Source organism: Cololabis saira, chromosome 5 (assembly GCF_033807715.1).
Source record: "Cololabis saira isolate AMF1-May2022 chromosome 5, fColSai1.1, whole genome shotgun sequence".
In the NCBI taxonomy this organism is placed as follows: domain Eukaryota; kingdom Metazoa; phylum Chordata; class Actinopteri; order Beloniformes; family Belonidae; genus Cololabis; species Cololabis saira.
In genome coordinates this window covers 46,689,039-46,706,367 of record NC_084591.1, presented here as the reverse complement: position 1 = coordinate 46,706,367, position 17,329 = coordinate 46,689,039, and the positions used below count along the sequence as shown (strand labels likewise).

Here is a 17,329-nt window from a genome sequence, read left to right as displayed (position 1 = left end):
AATACATTTCATAGACAAAACTGTGGATTTGCACCAGTTGATAGTTGAGTAGTCAGATAGAGTTGAAAATCCATCTACGAGTGAAATTGTCTGTGACAGTGAGGTTTGTGAGTTCTGGAGGAAGAGTAGTGCATCATCAGCATAAAGACTTATCTTGTGTTCTAAAGTTTTTCATTGTATGCCTTTAATATTCTTGTCTTGCCTAATAGCAGCTGCTAAAGGCTCAATAAATATTGCAAGAAAGAAGACAACCCCGTCTGGTACCTGAGGAGGTGGTTCACCGTGAAGCAGAATGTCAGACGTTCCAATGAACATCCAAAATTAGTGAGATGTTTCATCATCAATTTGGGTAAAATTAAATGAAAGAATTTGACATTTTCAACTTCACTTTCAACATGCAATGAAAATTATTTTAACCCTTGTACTGTCTTCGGGTCAAAATGACCTAATTCTCCATCCTTGTTTTCTCCTTCTTTCTCCTTCCTCTTTTCTCCCTTCCTTCCTTCTCTTTCTTCCTTCCTTTTCTTTCTTTCTTTCTTTCTTTCTTTCTTTCTTTCTTTCTTTCTTTCTTTCTTTCTTTCTTTCTTTCTTTCTTTCTTTCTTTCTTTCTTTCTTTCTTTCTTTCTTTCTTTCTTTCTTTCTTTCTTTCTTTCCTTCCTTCCTTCCTTCCTTCCTTCCTTCCTTCCTTCCTTCCTTCCTTCCTTCCTTCCTTCCTTCCTTCCTTCCTTCCTTCCTTCCTTCCTTCCTTCCTTCCTTCTTTCTTTCCTTCTTTTCATTCTTCCTTCCTTCCTTCTTTACTCCCTTCTTCTCTTCCTCCTTCCTTGACCCGAAGACAGCACAAGGGTTAATATTCTTTTCACGACAGCTGCCTTTAGTCTGCGACCACCCAGAATCGTGTCAGTGGACAGTAGGAGCCTTTACATTTACTTTTGTTTGACCTTTGTTACACACTTATTTTTTCTTTTTTTTGCCATGACTTTCTTTAGGATCTCCGTCTCCATTTCACCACCCACAAATGCGCGCAGATGTCTAATTTCTAATAATAAAGTACTGTTGAGTTGATGCACCTGAAGTGAACCATTCGGAGCAGATCACTTGTGGTCCATGGACAATCCCACATAGGGCCTCACATTTAGGCCTTTAATGTTTCACATAGAAATGCTTGCTGGGAACATTAGGACTTCCACATTTGTCGGATTACCTCTTCGATGCTGTAGTCTGTCATTTCCAGCAGCTGGTTCCCCTGTCTGGTCACAGCCCAGATATCCACCCTGAACAGGATGTCTGTTACCCAGAAGATGCCCAGGTTCTGAATCTGCACACCAAGTCAAACATGTCAGTAATGACAGTTGTAAGGTTTATCAAACAATCAAATAATATGTAAAATGAGAAAACGTATTGTCAGTGTATAGAGAGAGTTCTGAGTTTTCCTCTCTGGCACTCCATTTCATCATCCTTCTACCAAGATATTCATGACCCCTCGTCTTCATGTGTCCAAACCATCTGAATCCACCCCCTCTGACTTTATCTCAGAAATAAAGACAAGCCTTCATTCCGGTTCACTCTACCGTTCATATCTCCACCTCTCCTGTTTTTTTTCCCCCACCTGCTCCCTACTCTCACTACCAATCATAAAGAGCCGACAATCTAACTGTTGGGTTGGAGCCAACCCTGAAGTAGCAAAGATCGCAGTTCCTCTGCTGAACACTAGGAGCCGGCTCCTAAAATGAGTCAATCTCCATTGAACTCCACGTTAACCTGTATAACGTTATAGCAGAAATTAACTTATTTACAGCTTGGTACAAGAACAAAAAAAAGTGACAGAGCTCCCTGTAGATCTTGCCGTTCCTTATCACCGTCTATATCCCTTTTTAATTCTCTCCTCAGCACCAGGTTTATGAACATCTGCTCCTCAGAGTTGGATCAAGAAACAGACTTTTGTGCTGCCCCTAGTGGGAAAGCGCCAAACCGAGTGGAGGCAAGCCGAACCGGGCTGAGTAGGTACTAGTGGAAAAGTGCCATAATAGTCTACCTGGTCATTTTACAGCCTGTGGACTGAGCTAATCTGTCAATTTACCCTCACCATGAAAAAATAAAAAGGATTCAGGTTGGATCATTGATGCAGGTCCACTTCCACCTGAACCCCCCTGTCACTCCTACTGCCCTCATACATGTCCTGAACCATATGTAACACACTTTTCTCCAGCCATCATTTGCTATGTAGTTATCATTAATCATCAAGAGTTTTTCTTTTGCTTTTTTTGTCTACTACAAATGTTTGGACTTGTACCGTTAATTCATTGAATTAGATTAATTAGTTAGTGCTCCTTACAAAATAAGTCAGGTTGAAGGTGGGAAAGCTGCTGTCTGGTTGGTCCCAAGTGGACGGGGATGCTCTGATTTCAAAACGAAGAGGGTCATTGTCTCTGTCAGGGAAGAAGGAAATAAGAATCATTTAGATTTCGCCCCCTTAAATATGCTTTTATGCTTAAAGATCATTTAAAGGGGACATCAAAACTGAACTGCAGAACACGGTCTAAAAAAGGAATTTCTTCATATGGAAGCACATATGAACATGTAATTGTCACAACCTGCACTCGACTTCCCCAGTCACTCATTCATTCATTTGAGGCCACGTTTCCACATATTTACAAAAACGGATATTTCCCCCTCTACATTTTGAAAAATACCACCATTTCCAGGAACCCGCATAAATAGCTGTTAAGGAGCTATGAGCAGCCAAACCTACAGGGGGCAGTGTAACGAGAAGATAAAGTCATGCTAGCCAATCAGAATCCTGGAAAAAAACATCAACAAATGACACCAGTAACTTCCAGTTACTTCCAAGATGAACGAGAGTCTTTCGTTTGGAGTGACAGAGAAGTGGAGTTACTTTTAAGTGTGACTTTAGAATATAAAACAGGTAAAATACAAGAAAATATTGACGGTGGACAAACAAATTGTAAACACAGGTCGCACACATGACGCTGGTGACGTTTCAAGAGCAGAGACGATTTATTTAATAAATAGCTTGGAGGACCTGGAAATAATTAAAATAACAGATGGCAGAAAACATAAAAATTGGGAACTTTTCAAAGTTGTAGCGGCTAAGTTTGTTTTTCTTCCAGTAGACGTAACTTCCGGTCTGCCCCCCTATCCAATCAGGAAAATAGTTTAATTCTGAATTATTTAATTCGGACTAATTCATTCCGAATTAAAAAACATCATGTAACTGTGCTGTGATCAGTCTGCTGAGGGATGCAGCTTTCCGCTCAGGTGATGGAGCGGAACAGCTGGGTCCAAACTGAGGAAAGGTATCAAGGAATCAAAGCACTGCTACAGGAAGCACATTGAGGAGCAACTCTGACTCCTGGCACGGCATCAGAGGCATCGCCAAGTAAGACAGCTAGTAAGATGACCTTCCATTATCTATACCCGCTTTATCCTTTGCTGCTGGAGCCTATCCCATCTATTTTGAGGTGAGAGGCAGGGGTTACACCCTGGACAGATCATCAGTCCATCGCAGGGACACATATACAGACAAACAACCAGACACACTCACACTCACACCTACGAGCAATTTAGAATCACCAATTAACCTAGCATGCATGTTTTTGGACTGCGAAGGAAACCGGAGTAACTGGAGGAAACCCACGCAAGCACGGGGAGAACATGCAAACTCCACACAGAAACTGGGAGTCGAACCGGGAACCTTCTTGCTGTGAGGCAACAGTGCTAACCACTAAGCCACCGTATCATCCCAGATGACCTGAACCACTTCTTTGCCAGTTTCACTGCGCTGATCCCTGCAACAGACTGGAACAGCAGAGCACAATGGCAACAAATTGTATTTTATTTTACCTGGTGAAGAGGAGGTCAGTTTGGTATCTCAAAGGTAGGAAGATTTTGTTGACGTTGTCATCTGGGTATCCCTCCTCTCCTTCGCTGATAAACACACAAATATGCACATTTCAAAGGGGCACACTTTGATCAGAACAAAAAAGAGCCCTAAATGCATTTGGTTTGTTGTCATATGATATTATGAAACTCACCCAAATTCAAAAGAGGAAGTTTTTTAATTGACAGAATAAGAAAGTCTGTGTTTCCATTCAATTCAGTTGTATCTAAATACCGTCTATTACAATACAAGTTGTCTCTCTGGGCCTTTCAGAGACCCAGAACATGACCCCGAGCAAATACACTTCACACTGTTGGAATCTGAAAATCCTAACATACTGTAGATATCAGGATGTTCTTTTTGAACTTCAACTCACCTTTCACCCTGTTGTCCACAAAAACCCCAAACTTGGCTTAAATACACTTGCTTAACATAATCTTTGACTTCCAGTCCAAACATCCTCAATAAGAAACAAATACTTTCATCTTGAACACTGAGTGCCGCAGGGCTCTGCCCTCAGTTCTTCTCTCAGCTATCAGCTATCAGCCCTTCCATTCTCTGATTGGTTGTTCATTTCTTTCATTGTTTCATACTTGGTTATATAGCTCTTAATTATGACTTTCTCCTGTTTTTATTCTGAAAGTCTGGTCCCAAGTTTGTTTGGCTCTAGTTTTCTTATCTGATCTTCTCTGACTGTTCCCACCCGTGTCGTCAGCCCCTGCCAGTATGTATGGGCTGTTTTTCAATTCGCAAGAACAAAAGTCCGGACTTGTGTTCTTGGGAAATCTGTACTTGGTAAGGAGTTGGGAAAATGTACTCTGGAGATTGTGAGATACCAGACCCCAGTGACACATCCTATACACCAGGGACACGCCTCCAATGACAGGCTTCCAGACACCAGTGACACATCCCACACACCAGACATGGGCAAACTACGGGCCCCGAGACACATAGGATTTTTAATCCGTCCCGCCGGACTCGTCTAAATTATAGTAAAAGCCTTGTTCATTCTCCCCTTTCCCTGCAATGCTCAAGTTTCCCCAATAGATGGCGCATGCGCACTCAAACACATTGAACGTTGTTGGAGTGGCGCCTATTTCACTATTCATGTCGCCATTCTGCACTTGTGTAAAAATGAGCGTCCGGTCAACGGCTGTATGTCTGATATGAAGAAGCGGTTTTCAAAGAGTACAAAATCAGCCGTCACTTCACCACAAAGCATCCAAACTGTCGTCCCGGCCGTGGAACACTGGACCAGCTCTATATCCTCTGCAGGGTGCTTGAGGGTTCATGGGAATTTGCCCAGCCAGTCTGTTTTGTGTTGTGTCCCTCGTGCCATTCTCGGTGCAGCGTCCGCAGTTATGCGGTCGATGTACTGGACCGTCGTGTTGAAGAAAGAACTGAGTCGAAAGGCGAAGCTTTAGATTTACCGGTCAATCTACGCACCTACCCTCACCTATGGTCATGAACTTTGGGTAGTGACCGAAAGGACGAGATCGCGGATACAAGCGGCCGAGATGAGTTTCCTTCGCAGGGCTGCTGGACGCTCCCTTAGAGATAGGGTGAGCCGTTTCACAGCTAGAAGGTCCTGGGTTCAATTTCCACTGGGGATGCTGTGGGCGCTGAGTGCGTGTTAGTTCCCCCATGACTTCAGCCCCCACACCCTGGGTGGGGTTGGTGAAAGAGCTTTTCTGTGTGGAGTAACTAATGTGAGCTAAAAAAACATGAGCAGTCCCCCGGGCCGCCAGATTTGGCCCACCCGGGGTTGGTAGAGGTAGCAAAAATCAGGATAAAAATATTTAAAAAAAACATCAAATTTCTATGAATATCAATGAAAATGAAGTTCAGATATCTAAAAACATATATCATTATCTCACCTGGTAGTTTCCATGACAACCCGTGCATGATCCAGAAAGATGGAGTTGCTGAACTCAAACTCCACAAAGAAAGATACCTGAACAGAAGAAGAACAGTGGATTTAGAAGTGAATAAATATCCTAACTGCAAAATGTATAAATCAACCCTGTCTTCTTCACCACTGTAAGGATGATGTTCTGTACTTTGTTGTTACGTTTTCTTCGTGTTCTTATATATTTCAGGTCTGACCCCTAAAGTCATTTAAAATCTGTGTTTGAGGATAATTGTATTCATTTCCTTCCTCATATTATTGAGTTCAAAGCGGGAAAATTAGTTGCAGTCAGTGTTTTTACTGAGAGTAATTGGAGTTTCCAGACACCCACAGTTAAAGTGAAAATGATCACGACTGATATTTATGAAACCGTTAACCTAGCTTGTTCAGGACTCAAGCTGAAGTCCACAGGCTCACCATAAAAATCTTGACTTCAACCACTGTTTCAAGGACCCAAACACAACTTACATTTTAAATCTCCCACCAACCACAGGCAGCCAAGGCACTTATGTTGAGATGTCATATCAGAAAACAGCAGGAACAAGCTCAGGTCACTTTAAACCCACCTGGGACAGCGATTTCATGAAAGGAGCGGTGACGGTACAGGTAGTCTGGCTGGCCGAGCTGTTCTTCGTAAAGCACTCAATCTGGATATCTGATTGGTCCTGAAGAGGTTGGAGACATTTCTGATCATAAATCCACCGCAGACTGAACAAATGATGCTGACAGATTGTTTGACTACCTTGACTAAAAGGCTGGAGAAGAGAAGATTGGAGGAGGTGGATATGTTGATGGCTGCTCCGTATGCATTCTCTCCCCGGTTCTCCAGTTGGGCGAAGACCACCACTTTCCTTTGATCAGACTCAACCACAAACACCTGATCATTGTGTTCCTTGTGGTAGCTGCAGATTGAGGACGTAGCCTGTTTCCCTGAACTGCAGTACTGCCTTCAGGAGAAACAAAGACATGACTGGACATTCTTAATACTTCATAAAGATGCATGGAAGTGTTTGCGGAAACCAAGCTACTCACTGAAGAGTCCTGAGGTCAGTGTGACTGTGAAGGACAAGGTCAGGAGTGCAGGTATCCTCCCGCTCACAACCATTCCAGAAAGGAAGCTGTGGCCACAAGCAGGCATTAATCAATTATTACTTTGTGAAATAAATCTTTCTTGAGAAGAATACACTATGACTACATTTACATGCAGTCAAAATTGGGGTTATTGCTAATATTCCAGTTACTGAAACATTCGGAATATTCCGTTTACATGCGTGAGTAAACAGGGTTATCCCTGTATACATGGTAATTCATCATTTGGGATATCTGGATCAAACCAGCGACGCACGGAGAACGTCATGACGCAATTCCCGTCATTTCCGCTTCTTCTTCCTGTATCCAAATTCAAAACAAATGCTGCTTCACGCAACTTTTCGCTCACCTTCTTTTAAATTTCACTATCCCAGTACTTTCTACCGTCTACAAATGCAGAAATGTTCATATCCTTCATTACATTTATGAAGTGATTAGTCTCCTCCTGGTCTTGCGTTTCTCCGTGTTTATAAGAACTTCCTGGACTCAAAAGACCAGGATTCCTTGTGAACAGAGCATGCGCAGAAACAAATTCCTGTTCCGTTTGATGGGGATATTCCGTTAGGCGTTTACATGACTGAATATTCAGGTTTTAAAAGGAGTACCCCAGGGGTCATATTCAGGTTTTTAAAAACCCCAATATGAGCAAATTCGGATTATTCAAAGGGGTTATTGGTGTTTAAATGGCTGTGCAAATTTGGGTTATTGCCAATATTCGGGTTTTAAAAGGGTTATTGACTGCATGTAAACGTAGTCAATGTTGTCAAAATCAGGGTTGCACATGGGAGCAGAAAGGCACAGTGGTCGGGTTTTATAGTAGTTTTTCTGTCATGGTTTTGGTGTTTAGTTCCTGTTTTATTTTGAAACCTGTGTCTTTGTCTTTCAGTTGCGTCTTCACTTCCCTTGTTCCTATTTCCCTGATCGTGACTCAAGTCCCACAGGGAGCGTTTCAAAACCTGTATCTCCTCATGATTCGTAATAATATTGAGTTTACTTGACGTCACATGATGAGCAGTCTGCTTGTTTAAGTCACATTAATGTCTTCTTTAGGCTTCTGCGTAGGAGCTATGCACAAGGCTAAGCCGTCGCTGGCATTTATACCATAGACTGTAAATAACAATGGAGTCCCGTGACCCAGTGGTGTCTGAAGAGCTTGCTTCCAGCTTCTTTAGTCAAACCCTAACGAAAGATCTTCAGAGCTGCCGTCAGACATTTCCAGCAGGATATGATGGTTAACATGTCGACACAACAGGGAAAACAAAAACGATGTTCAGCCATTAATGGGTTTATACAAAATAGAAATGCTTGCTTCCCGCTGTAGCATGACAGGGGGCTCGACTCCAAGCTCCTCCCGGGTGACCGAACTCCTCCCCCTATCTCTAAGGGAGCGTCCAGCCACCCTGCGGAGGAAACTCATCTCGGCCGCTTGTATCCGCAATCTTGTCCTTTCGGTCACTACCCAAAGTTCATGACCATAGGTGAGGGTAGGGGCGTAGATTGACCGGTAAATCGAGAGCTTCACCTTTGGACTCAGCTCCCTCTTCCCCAAGACGGTCCGGTACATCAACCGCATTACTGCGGACGCTGCACCGATCCGTCTGTCAATCTCCCGCTCCATCGTTCCCTCACTCGTGAACAAAACCCCGAGATACTTGAACTCCTCCACCTGAGGCAGGACTTCTCCACCCACCCGGAGAAGACATGCCACCCTTTTCCGGTCGAGAACCATGGCCTCGGTTTTGGAGGTGCTGATTCTCATCCCTGCTGCGTCGCACTCGGCCGCAAACCGCCCCAGCACATGCTGAAGGTCCCGGTCCGATGAAGCCAACAGGACAACGTCATCCGCAAAAAGCAGAGATGAAATCCTGTGGTTCCCAAACCGGATCCCCTCCGGCCCCTGGCTGCGCCTAGAAATCCTGTCCATAAAAATTATGAACAGGACCGGTGACAAAGGGCCGCCCTGCCGGAGTCCAACATGCACCGGGAACAAGTCTGACTTAGTGCCGGCAATGCGAACCAGACTCCTGCTCCGATCATATAGAGACCAGACAGCCCTTAATAGAGGGCCCCGGACTCCATACTCACTCAGCACCCCCCACAGAATGGCACGAGGGACACGGTCGAATGCCTTCTCCAGATCCACAAAACACATGTAGACTGGTTGGGCAAATTCCCATGAACCCTCAAGCACCCAGAGGATATTTGTTTATGTTATGTTGATGTAATAATTGCTCGGGGGTTTATGTTCTGGTCTCTTGAAACATCCTAGAGACAACTTCTGTTGTAATAGACGCTATATAAATAAAATTTAATTGAATTGAAATTGGGTTTTTTGGGTTTTTAAAAAGTGTTGAACATCACATGTCCTCAGATTTTCTAGAAGTTGTAAATACGTCTCTCCTTTCAGGTTTCTCTTGGGGGCTAAAAACAGCCGGGATTAAGCCAATTTTAAAAAGGAACAGTCTAGACAGATCATTTTTGAACAGCTCTAGATCCTGTATCCAACCTCCCTTTCTTAGTAAAATCCTAAAAAAAGCTGTTTTTCAACAGCTGTACAACCTACTGACACTAAATGACTGTTTTGATGTCCTCCAGTCAGGTTTCTCTCCACATCACAGCACTGAGACAGCTCTAATTAAGGTCCATATATATATAAAACACAGATGACACACAAATCTATTTAACCATCTCTCCAGGAGACTACAGTCCAATTCAAACACTGATCACACATTGATCAAATTAAAGAGTGAATGTGCCAGAACTTCCTTCAGTTAAATGAAGACAAAACAGAAATGATAGTAGTTGGAACCAAGTAGGAAAGATTAGACATCAGCACTCAGCTTCAAGCAGTGAAGATAAAAACGAAGAGCCAAGCCAGAAACCTGGGACTGGTTCTGGACTCAGACCTGAACTTTAACAGCCACATGAAGACAGTAGTGAGTCTGAGTGATGTCTTCATGCTTTATATTCAGTGGACTGGACTGCTGTGTGGTCTGCATCCATCAGCTCGTATAGTCAGAAGATTTTGGAGGCCCATGTTGCTCAAGGCAGGGCTCTGCAGAGGAGTGTTTGCATTAATAGAGAAGCTCTGTAACAGGACACTGTTGATTGAGTATAAATCAGACTTCAAATAATTAAATCACGCCATTACTTTTTTTATACTGGAATTTTAAACATAAAAATGAGTGGTGGTAGACTAAACAGCTCCTCAAACATGGTTCAAATCTCTTCTAAAACCCTCTGAATGTTGTTCTCATGTTGTTTTATTTTGAAAATCCAGTGGCTTCTCTATACTATTATGATGACTGTCTGATCGATCAGCTGGGTGGAAATTGAGGCAGTACACCAGCCATCAGGCATAAATGCCTGCATTGTAAAAGTGCCTTGAGATGTTTCTGAGCAGAAAAGGGTTATATGAGCATGCATGTTGTTGTTGTGTTACCTTACACATCATCCACATGTTACTAAGAAAACTGAAATAGACTCTGCAGAGGAACCTCCAGTTTTAGGACTTTCATTTTGATGATTTTATTCTAGTTAGGAACAAGCAATACTCCTGCAGTTCATGATGACTTGGGTTTTATTACTATGAAACATGGATGCAAACAATTATGTAGGGAAAGGTTAAAAATAATGTGATAATTGTTTCAGATGTTGCTAACCTCAGCTCTCCATGTACTCGGCCAGTCTGGGTCCATCACTGGCCCCTTGTCCTGGTTCTGCAGTCCTGTTTCCAGAGCAACCACAATGGGGCGTCTGTAATCTGCTGTGTCCTGTTTGTGTGAGGGATGGAGTTGTGTTTAAGAACTCAGAGCATTCTCGTTACAATTGCTTTTCTGGTTGTGGCTCTATTTTGCATTTCCTTTTCTTATTGAGGGTTTTTTTTCTCACCAGGACAGAGAAGCCATGGTGTTGACATTTCTGACTTCCAGCCTGCAGAAGAACCCTCCGGGGCTGCTGTCGGTCTGATTCATCCAGGACCGTCCGTGGAGGAAACCGCTTCTCATCAAATGTTAGAGTGTACCAAGCAGCTGGAGAAAGAGGACAAGCAAGAGGAGACAAAGCATGTGAGGGGTGAAAATGAGGCAAAAAAGTCCCATCCTATTACTGCCAACCCCATGATAGTTGTGGCTCGGTTAGGCACTAGTAGGCTACTGGTGACTAGAAATGTGGCTAACTACTAACCAAATACCGGAAATCACCAGTAGTTGGCTTTTAGTTGTTTTAGTTGACTTTAGTTGACGGACATTTTTTTTTATTTTTTTTTTTTAAATATATTTATTGATTTTTGTAATATAGTAACATTCAACAACACTTATAACATCAAAACAAATGGCAGTATGTAAAATAAATACATTTTTACACATTTGTACCAAATATTAATAATTAATTAATTCAGAAGTGGGGAAAAAAAAGTTCTACATTAATAATAATAAAGGAAAAAAAAGAAATAAATACAAATAAATAAACAGCAACAACAAAAATGTCAAATGTCTGTGACTTCATGACTTCCTGAGAACCAATGAGGATTTATTCCATTGTCCTATTTTCCCACTGTCCCCTCTATGTCACCAACCCCCAAAAGGTCCAAAAACATTTTCCAAATTTCATAAAATTAAGAATCCTTCTTTCTGATAATATATGTCAATTTCTCAAGAGCAAGTGCAGAAGTTAAGTTGTTTAGCCAGAGAGTAAAAGAGGGGCAACCAACATTTTTCCAGCATAATGCAATACAACATTTAGCCTGTAATAAACATAGGTCAACCATTTTTCTTTCTTTACAAGGTAGACAGTTGACAGACATTCTGGATAGCATGTACAAGCGTGTACTACCATAAGTCATCAATCACCGTGCAATAATAATAATAATAATAACCACAATCATATGCTGTAACAATGCACCTTTCAATAACAATGTCTACCTCATACTGCTGTACCTTTCACTTAAAAAAAAAAAAAAGTATATATGTTAATAAGAGCTGTCATTTGTCTATTTACTGTACAGTGAGCGAAAATAACCGAGTCATATTCGATGTCTTGTTTGACCTGACTTGGCCAATAAACCTGATTCTGATTCTGATTCTGGTTAAAAACTTTTGTCATCTTGCCAAGTTAATTTATTTGAGGACATTTGAGTTCAACCTAAACTTCCAGCAGCAAGTTAAATTTATTGACTATATATGGACAAGCTTAATAATCACATCCCTGAATAATCATGAATTAGTTTGACATCATTCTAACCAATAAGATGCATAGAATTCTTCCTTATAGTTGTCATGGATGCAAAATCTATATATAGAGAACAAAATCATTTTTGTTCCAGACTGTAAAGTTTTAACATGGAGGTCAATGGAAATAAACGCACTGCTAAATCCAGATCAGATGAGAAGGGCAGATGTAGCTTCTTGGTTAAACCATAGACACAGTGCAGTGGGTGTAGGATGTTATATCACATGTAGACCTTTCTAATCAAACCATTTCCAGTTTTAGCTGAGATGGATGGATGGATGGATGGATGGATGGATGGATGGATGGATGGATGGATGGATGGATGGATGGATGGATGGATGGATGGATTGATACATGGATTCAAGAATGTATGTGAGGGTGAATTCATGGATGGACAGATAGGTGATTCATGGATACATGGATGGATGGATGGATGGATGGATGGATGAATGGATGGATTCATGGATCTGCAGCCATTTTTTGTCTGCTTGTTTGTTTGCTTTTGAACCATCAGCTATGAAGGAAGCCCTGGTTTGAAGCCAGAAAAACTGGTGTAGCTGGGCGACTTCCAGGAGTGACTTCAGGGAGACAGGTCAACAGCATTTATTTATTACTTCCATGTGTACTATAAAAGTGGGGATGTTTTTAGACTGGAGCCAAACCACAAAAGACAATCTTTGGTCTTCACTGCAAGCGTTGTCTGACTGAAATGCTGGATATTTTGTAAGCGAACGCTGCCCCAAGGCAGAAGGTTTCCAACTTAATTTTCAAAAATATTTGTATCATAAGTTTAAGTCAGTACGACAAGGCCCATGCCACCTGCCGTACAAAAGACATGCACCCAGTCTGCGGAGACAATGGAGTCAATGGAGAGTGAATGCTTAAGTAGCTCATTCAGGCTGAGCCCAGATGGGTGAAGGCCTGTCTCCCGCTGAGCCCTGCCCCAGGCCTTGGTCCTGAGTAGACCCCTTGTCTGGATAAAGGAAATCAAGCTGTCAATCTGTTCATCGCCTAGGAGGTAGGAGACCAGATGGCCAGAGACCAAGACCCATCGTGGCGAAATTTGAACATTATAAACAGAAGGAGCAGGTGAGAAGCCGCGGACCACTGCTCCGCGGATTCCCTTTTTTTTTTTATTGGGCCTACAACTTCCCGCTAAGATAATACAGTTATTTAATCTAAACACCTCAAAGTTACTATCGAAACTCTACAGGTTAATGTCCAAAATAGATAACTCAGTCTCTCTTCCGATCTCAAAATGGGAGGCGGATCTCTCTCTCAACACTGAACAGATCTCTTGGTCACAAATATGTTTAAATACTTTCACTATGACCAAGAACCCAAACTTACAACTTATACAGTACAAAGTTCTTCATAGGATACATTATACAGGACAAAGGATGTTCCAGATGGGCTTTGCCACCTCTAATATCTGCTCACAGTGCACAGAGAACACCCCTGATAATTATATGCATGCTTTTGTGCACCGGTACGGAAGTTCTGGTCATCGTGCTGGGGCCCTGTCCCTGACCAGGGGGGCCTTGTGGGTCTATGGGGTAGGGTTACCTCGTGGCGGGTGGCTGGGGAGGGCCCGTGTGGGGGGCCGTGGCCTGGGCGTCTCCAGTCATTCCGGGTGGGCTGGGCTGTGGGCTTGGGGGTCCTGCTTTTTTTTAGTATTGGCAGCTGGGGATGCCTCCTGTAAGCCTCCATGTGAAGGTGTTGCTGGTAAGCAGGAGAAGATCCTGAGTAACCCAGCACACCTGGGGACAGGTCCAGAGCTCTCTGCTCAGACTGTTGCCCACACAACCTCTACCTGGATTTGCAGGATAACAGCTGGGTGGATGGATGGATGGATGGATGGATTCATGTATTCATGCATTCAGGAAGACATATCACATCAGTGTCTTTCCTACCAGATGTGATATGTCTTTGTGTTGTACAATGTGTGGGTTCATCATGTGACTGTATGTTTATATATATATATATATATATATATATATATATATATATATTTTTTTTTTTTTTATCCCCATTTTACCACCCAGGGCTCCTACCTAAGTCAATCCTGGGCATTACCATCCTTTACCAGGTGGGCCAGGCACTGAGCTCAGGTCTCCTCCTTAACCTGAGGAGTGAGCAGGCCGCTTCTTTTCACCAGACAGGGTGGGGCTTCTCTGGCCGGACGTAGCACGTGGAAGGATCACGTTATTCCAGCCAGATCCTCCCCCTGCGGGAAACCATAGCAGAACCTCGTCTGGATGGATGGTTGCGTGGGTGAATGGATGGGTGGATTCATGGAGGGATGGATGGTTGGGAAATTCATGGATGGATGGGTGGATGGATGGGGAATTTATGGATAGATGGAATTCATGGAGGTATGGGTGCATTGATGAATGGATCGGTGGATGGATGGATGGATGGATGGATGGATGGATGGATGGATGGATGGATGGATGGATGGATGGATGGATGGATGGATGGATGGATGGATGGATGAATGGATGGATGGACCGTGGATGGATGGATGGATGGATGTGGGATTTGCGGATGGATGGATGGATGGATGGATGTGGGATTTGCGGATGGATGGATGGATGGATGGATGATATATTGGTGGATGGATGGATGGATGGATGGATGTGGGATTTGTGGATGGATGGATGGATGGATGTGGGATTTGTGGATGGATGGATGGATGGATATATTGGTGGATGGATGGATGGATGGATGGATGGATGGATGGATGGATGGATGGGTGGATGGATGGATATATAGGTGGATGGATGGATGGATGGATGGATGGATGGATGGATGGATGGATGGATGGATGGATATATTGATGGATGGGTGGGTGGGTGGATGGATGGATGGATGTATGTGGAATTTGTGGATGGATGGGTTTATTCATGAATGGGTGGGTGGGGGATTGTTGGGAAAGTAAAGTTCTTAAAATGCTTCAGAGCTAAATCAGCTGAGAACAACAGTTTCAGGTTTGTTGAGACGGGTTAAAAAAGGTTCATCAAGCTGTAAACCACAGCTGAGCTTGCAGCACTGAAACTGGCTTGAAGAGTCTAGAGGACATGAAAGACCATCAGTTTATCTTTTTTTGTGTTCGTCACTAGTCATTCAGCTGGTATCTACATTTGTATGGAGCCGAAGGCAGATGGAGATAAAGTACACATCTCTAACCCTTATTAAAATCAAATTAAAAGCAAACGCACTGACTAGTGTTCTTATTTTTTTTAATGGCACTATCTTTTTCTTTCTCATTCATTATTACATTGACGTGTTCTTTGCTCAGGTCTTAGTTGTCTCATTCTTCTTTTTACACTAAACTTCCATCCAATATGTTTAATAACTGAATTCCTGTTTTGATATATGAGGGAACAAGGAGATGAGGTAGGAAATCTGAAACAGTAAGACAATAACATGAGCTTAAAATCCAAGTAAACCACCAATCTAGCAACATTCAGACTCTATTCTGTTAATTAAACCACAATATTCTGATAGCACGTTGCATGTTGGAGTGTTTGTGTGTTTATATTTAATGTAGTCCAGATGATCAGGCAAGATGTGGATCAGGATGTGATTTCATTGGGAGCAGTGATGGCAGCTGGCTGCTGTCCGAATATCAGAAATGTTTCCATGCAGCGTTCCTGCACATGTGCAGCCAGATCCTGATTCAATAACACTCACAAAGAACCATGGAAAATCTCTGCAACGTGGAAAACATATCAGGGCCTAGAGGACCAACACATTCATGTAGAAATCAATTAAACCACAATGTTTCACAGTAAATAGCAAAAGAGAATGTTTCTGTTGGATACTGCTTATAAAGTGAATCACATTGATCACATTTAGCTAAAAACAATATTTAAAAAACACGGTGTGAAGTTTTGAAAGTCCCTTTTTAGCACATTTACAACATTAACTTATATACATATATTAAATAATTAAATGTAAACGTGAAATGCAACAACTAAACGTTAAATATAAATTTGAATTGTTAAATCTAAATGTTTTTGGTCAAATTGAATATTTGGATAATAATCAATTTACACTGCTGGTGACAAGAAGTACCAAAATAAACGCTTGAGGACATTAAACTGTGTTTTTGACTCAAAGAATGAATTCCAAACCAACTTATCGGGGAAATAATCACTTAAACATACATTATTGTGACAATAACTGCCTAAAATAACAAGAAACATGTTTGGAGAAGTTTCATTTGATGTGTACTTGGAGTTTTTAGTGTCCCTTTAATAACGCAGTGTATTTCCAGAGGAAAACACACATGTTACCTCCTGCATGTATTACCACCACAAAAGCTGGGATAATGGAGGTGGGGCTGTGGTAAAGGGGCAGGGCTAGGATAATACTTGATAATGATCATCCTCAAATGCTTAAATCAAATCAAAATTAATAAAGTGTGTGAGAGATCTTAGAACCCCAGGGCTTGCTAACGAGAAAGTGGACTGCTAGAATAAGATATCTAGAGACTGGAGTTACAAATATCAGACTGCTGGAACGTTATTTAAAAAAAAAAGCATCATACAACAGGGATGCATGAAAATGATGACAAAGACTTCTATAAGGCAAAATATATTCAAAATCAAAGAAAAGGACGTCCAGTTGCTTTTGACTCAAGCATTTGACTTTGGACGTGAACTGTACATCTGGGTCTACAGAATCTTTCATCTTGAGTGCTTCTGAAGCTTCTTGTTCCATTTTCTTGATGTTTCCATCCTTTGGGATATCTACAACTCAGACGTACCCCAAATTAGCAAGGTCCATGTCACATTCTGGTGAAACTGGACCAACAGTTCAGATAAGAAAGCAACCCAAAATGTGTAAAGAGCCATATTGGATCAAAAACACAAAAAACAAATATGTCTGGAACCGCAAAAAATGAAAAATGTCTTGTATCAGCCTTAGAATGAAGGCAAACACATGCTGCATGTTTCTATATTAGTTAGAACTGGGGGAAGATTTATTTTTTTCATTATGCACTTAGAGAAAAAAGTCGAAATTTCGAGAAAAAAGTCGAAATGTCGAGATTAATGTTGAAATACAATCTTGAGGAAAAAGTTGATATGTCAAGAAAAAAGTCGAAATGCTGAGAAAAAAGTCGAAATGTCGAGGAAAAAGTCAAAATTTCGAGAAAAAAGTTGAAATGTTGAAAAAAAAGTCGAAATGTTGAGAAA

The 17,329-nt window shown here is 42.0% G+C and overlaps 1 protein-coding gene across 1 annotated transcript in view; it reads right to left on the bottom strand.

Moving 5' to 3' along the window:
• Window positions 1-17,329, bottom strand: part of LOC133444488 (integrin alpha-11-like) — a 107,432-nt gene that overhangs the window by 10,071 nt on the left and 80,032 nt on the right. Inside the window, exons 17-25 of the mRNA XM_061722308.1 lie at window positions 10,788-10,927; window positions 10,559-10,669; window positions 6,840-6,925; window positions 6,550-6,754; window positions 6,374-6,472; window positions 5,776-5,852; window positions 3,862-3,945; window positions 2,333-2,426; window positions 1,202-1,315 (exon numbers count right to left, since the gene is read on the bottom strand). Of these exons, the coding sequence (XP_061578292.1) occupies window positions 1,202-1,315; window positions 2,333-2,426; window positions 3,862-3,945; window positions 5,776-5,852; window positions 6,374-6,472; window positions 6,550-6,754; window positions 6,840-6,925; window positions 10,559-10,669; window positions 10,788-10,927 (1,010 nt within the window). The remainder of the gene's footprint in view (window positions 1-1,201; window positions 1,316-2,332; window positions 2,427-3,861; window positions 3,946-5,775; window positions 5,853-6,373; window positions 6,473-6,549; window positions 6,755-6,839; window positions 6,926-10,558; window positions 10,670-10,787; window positions 10,928-17,329) is intronic.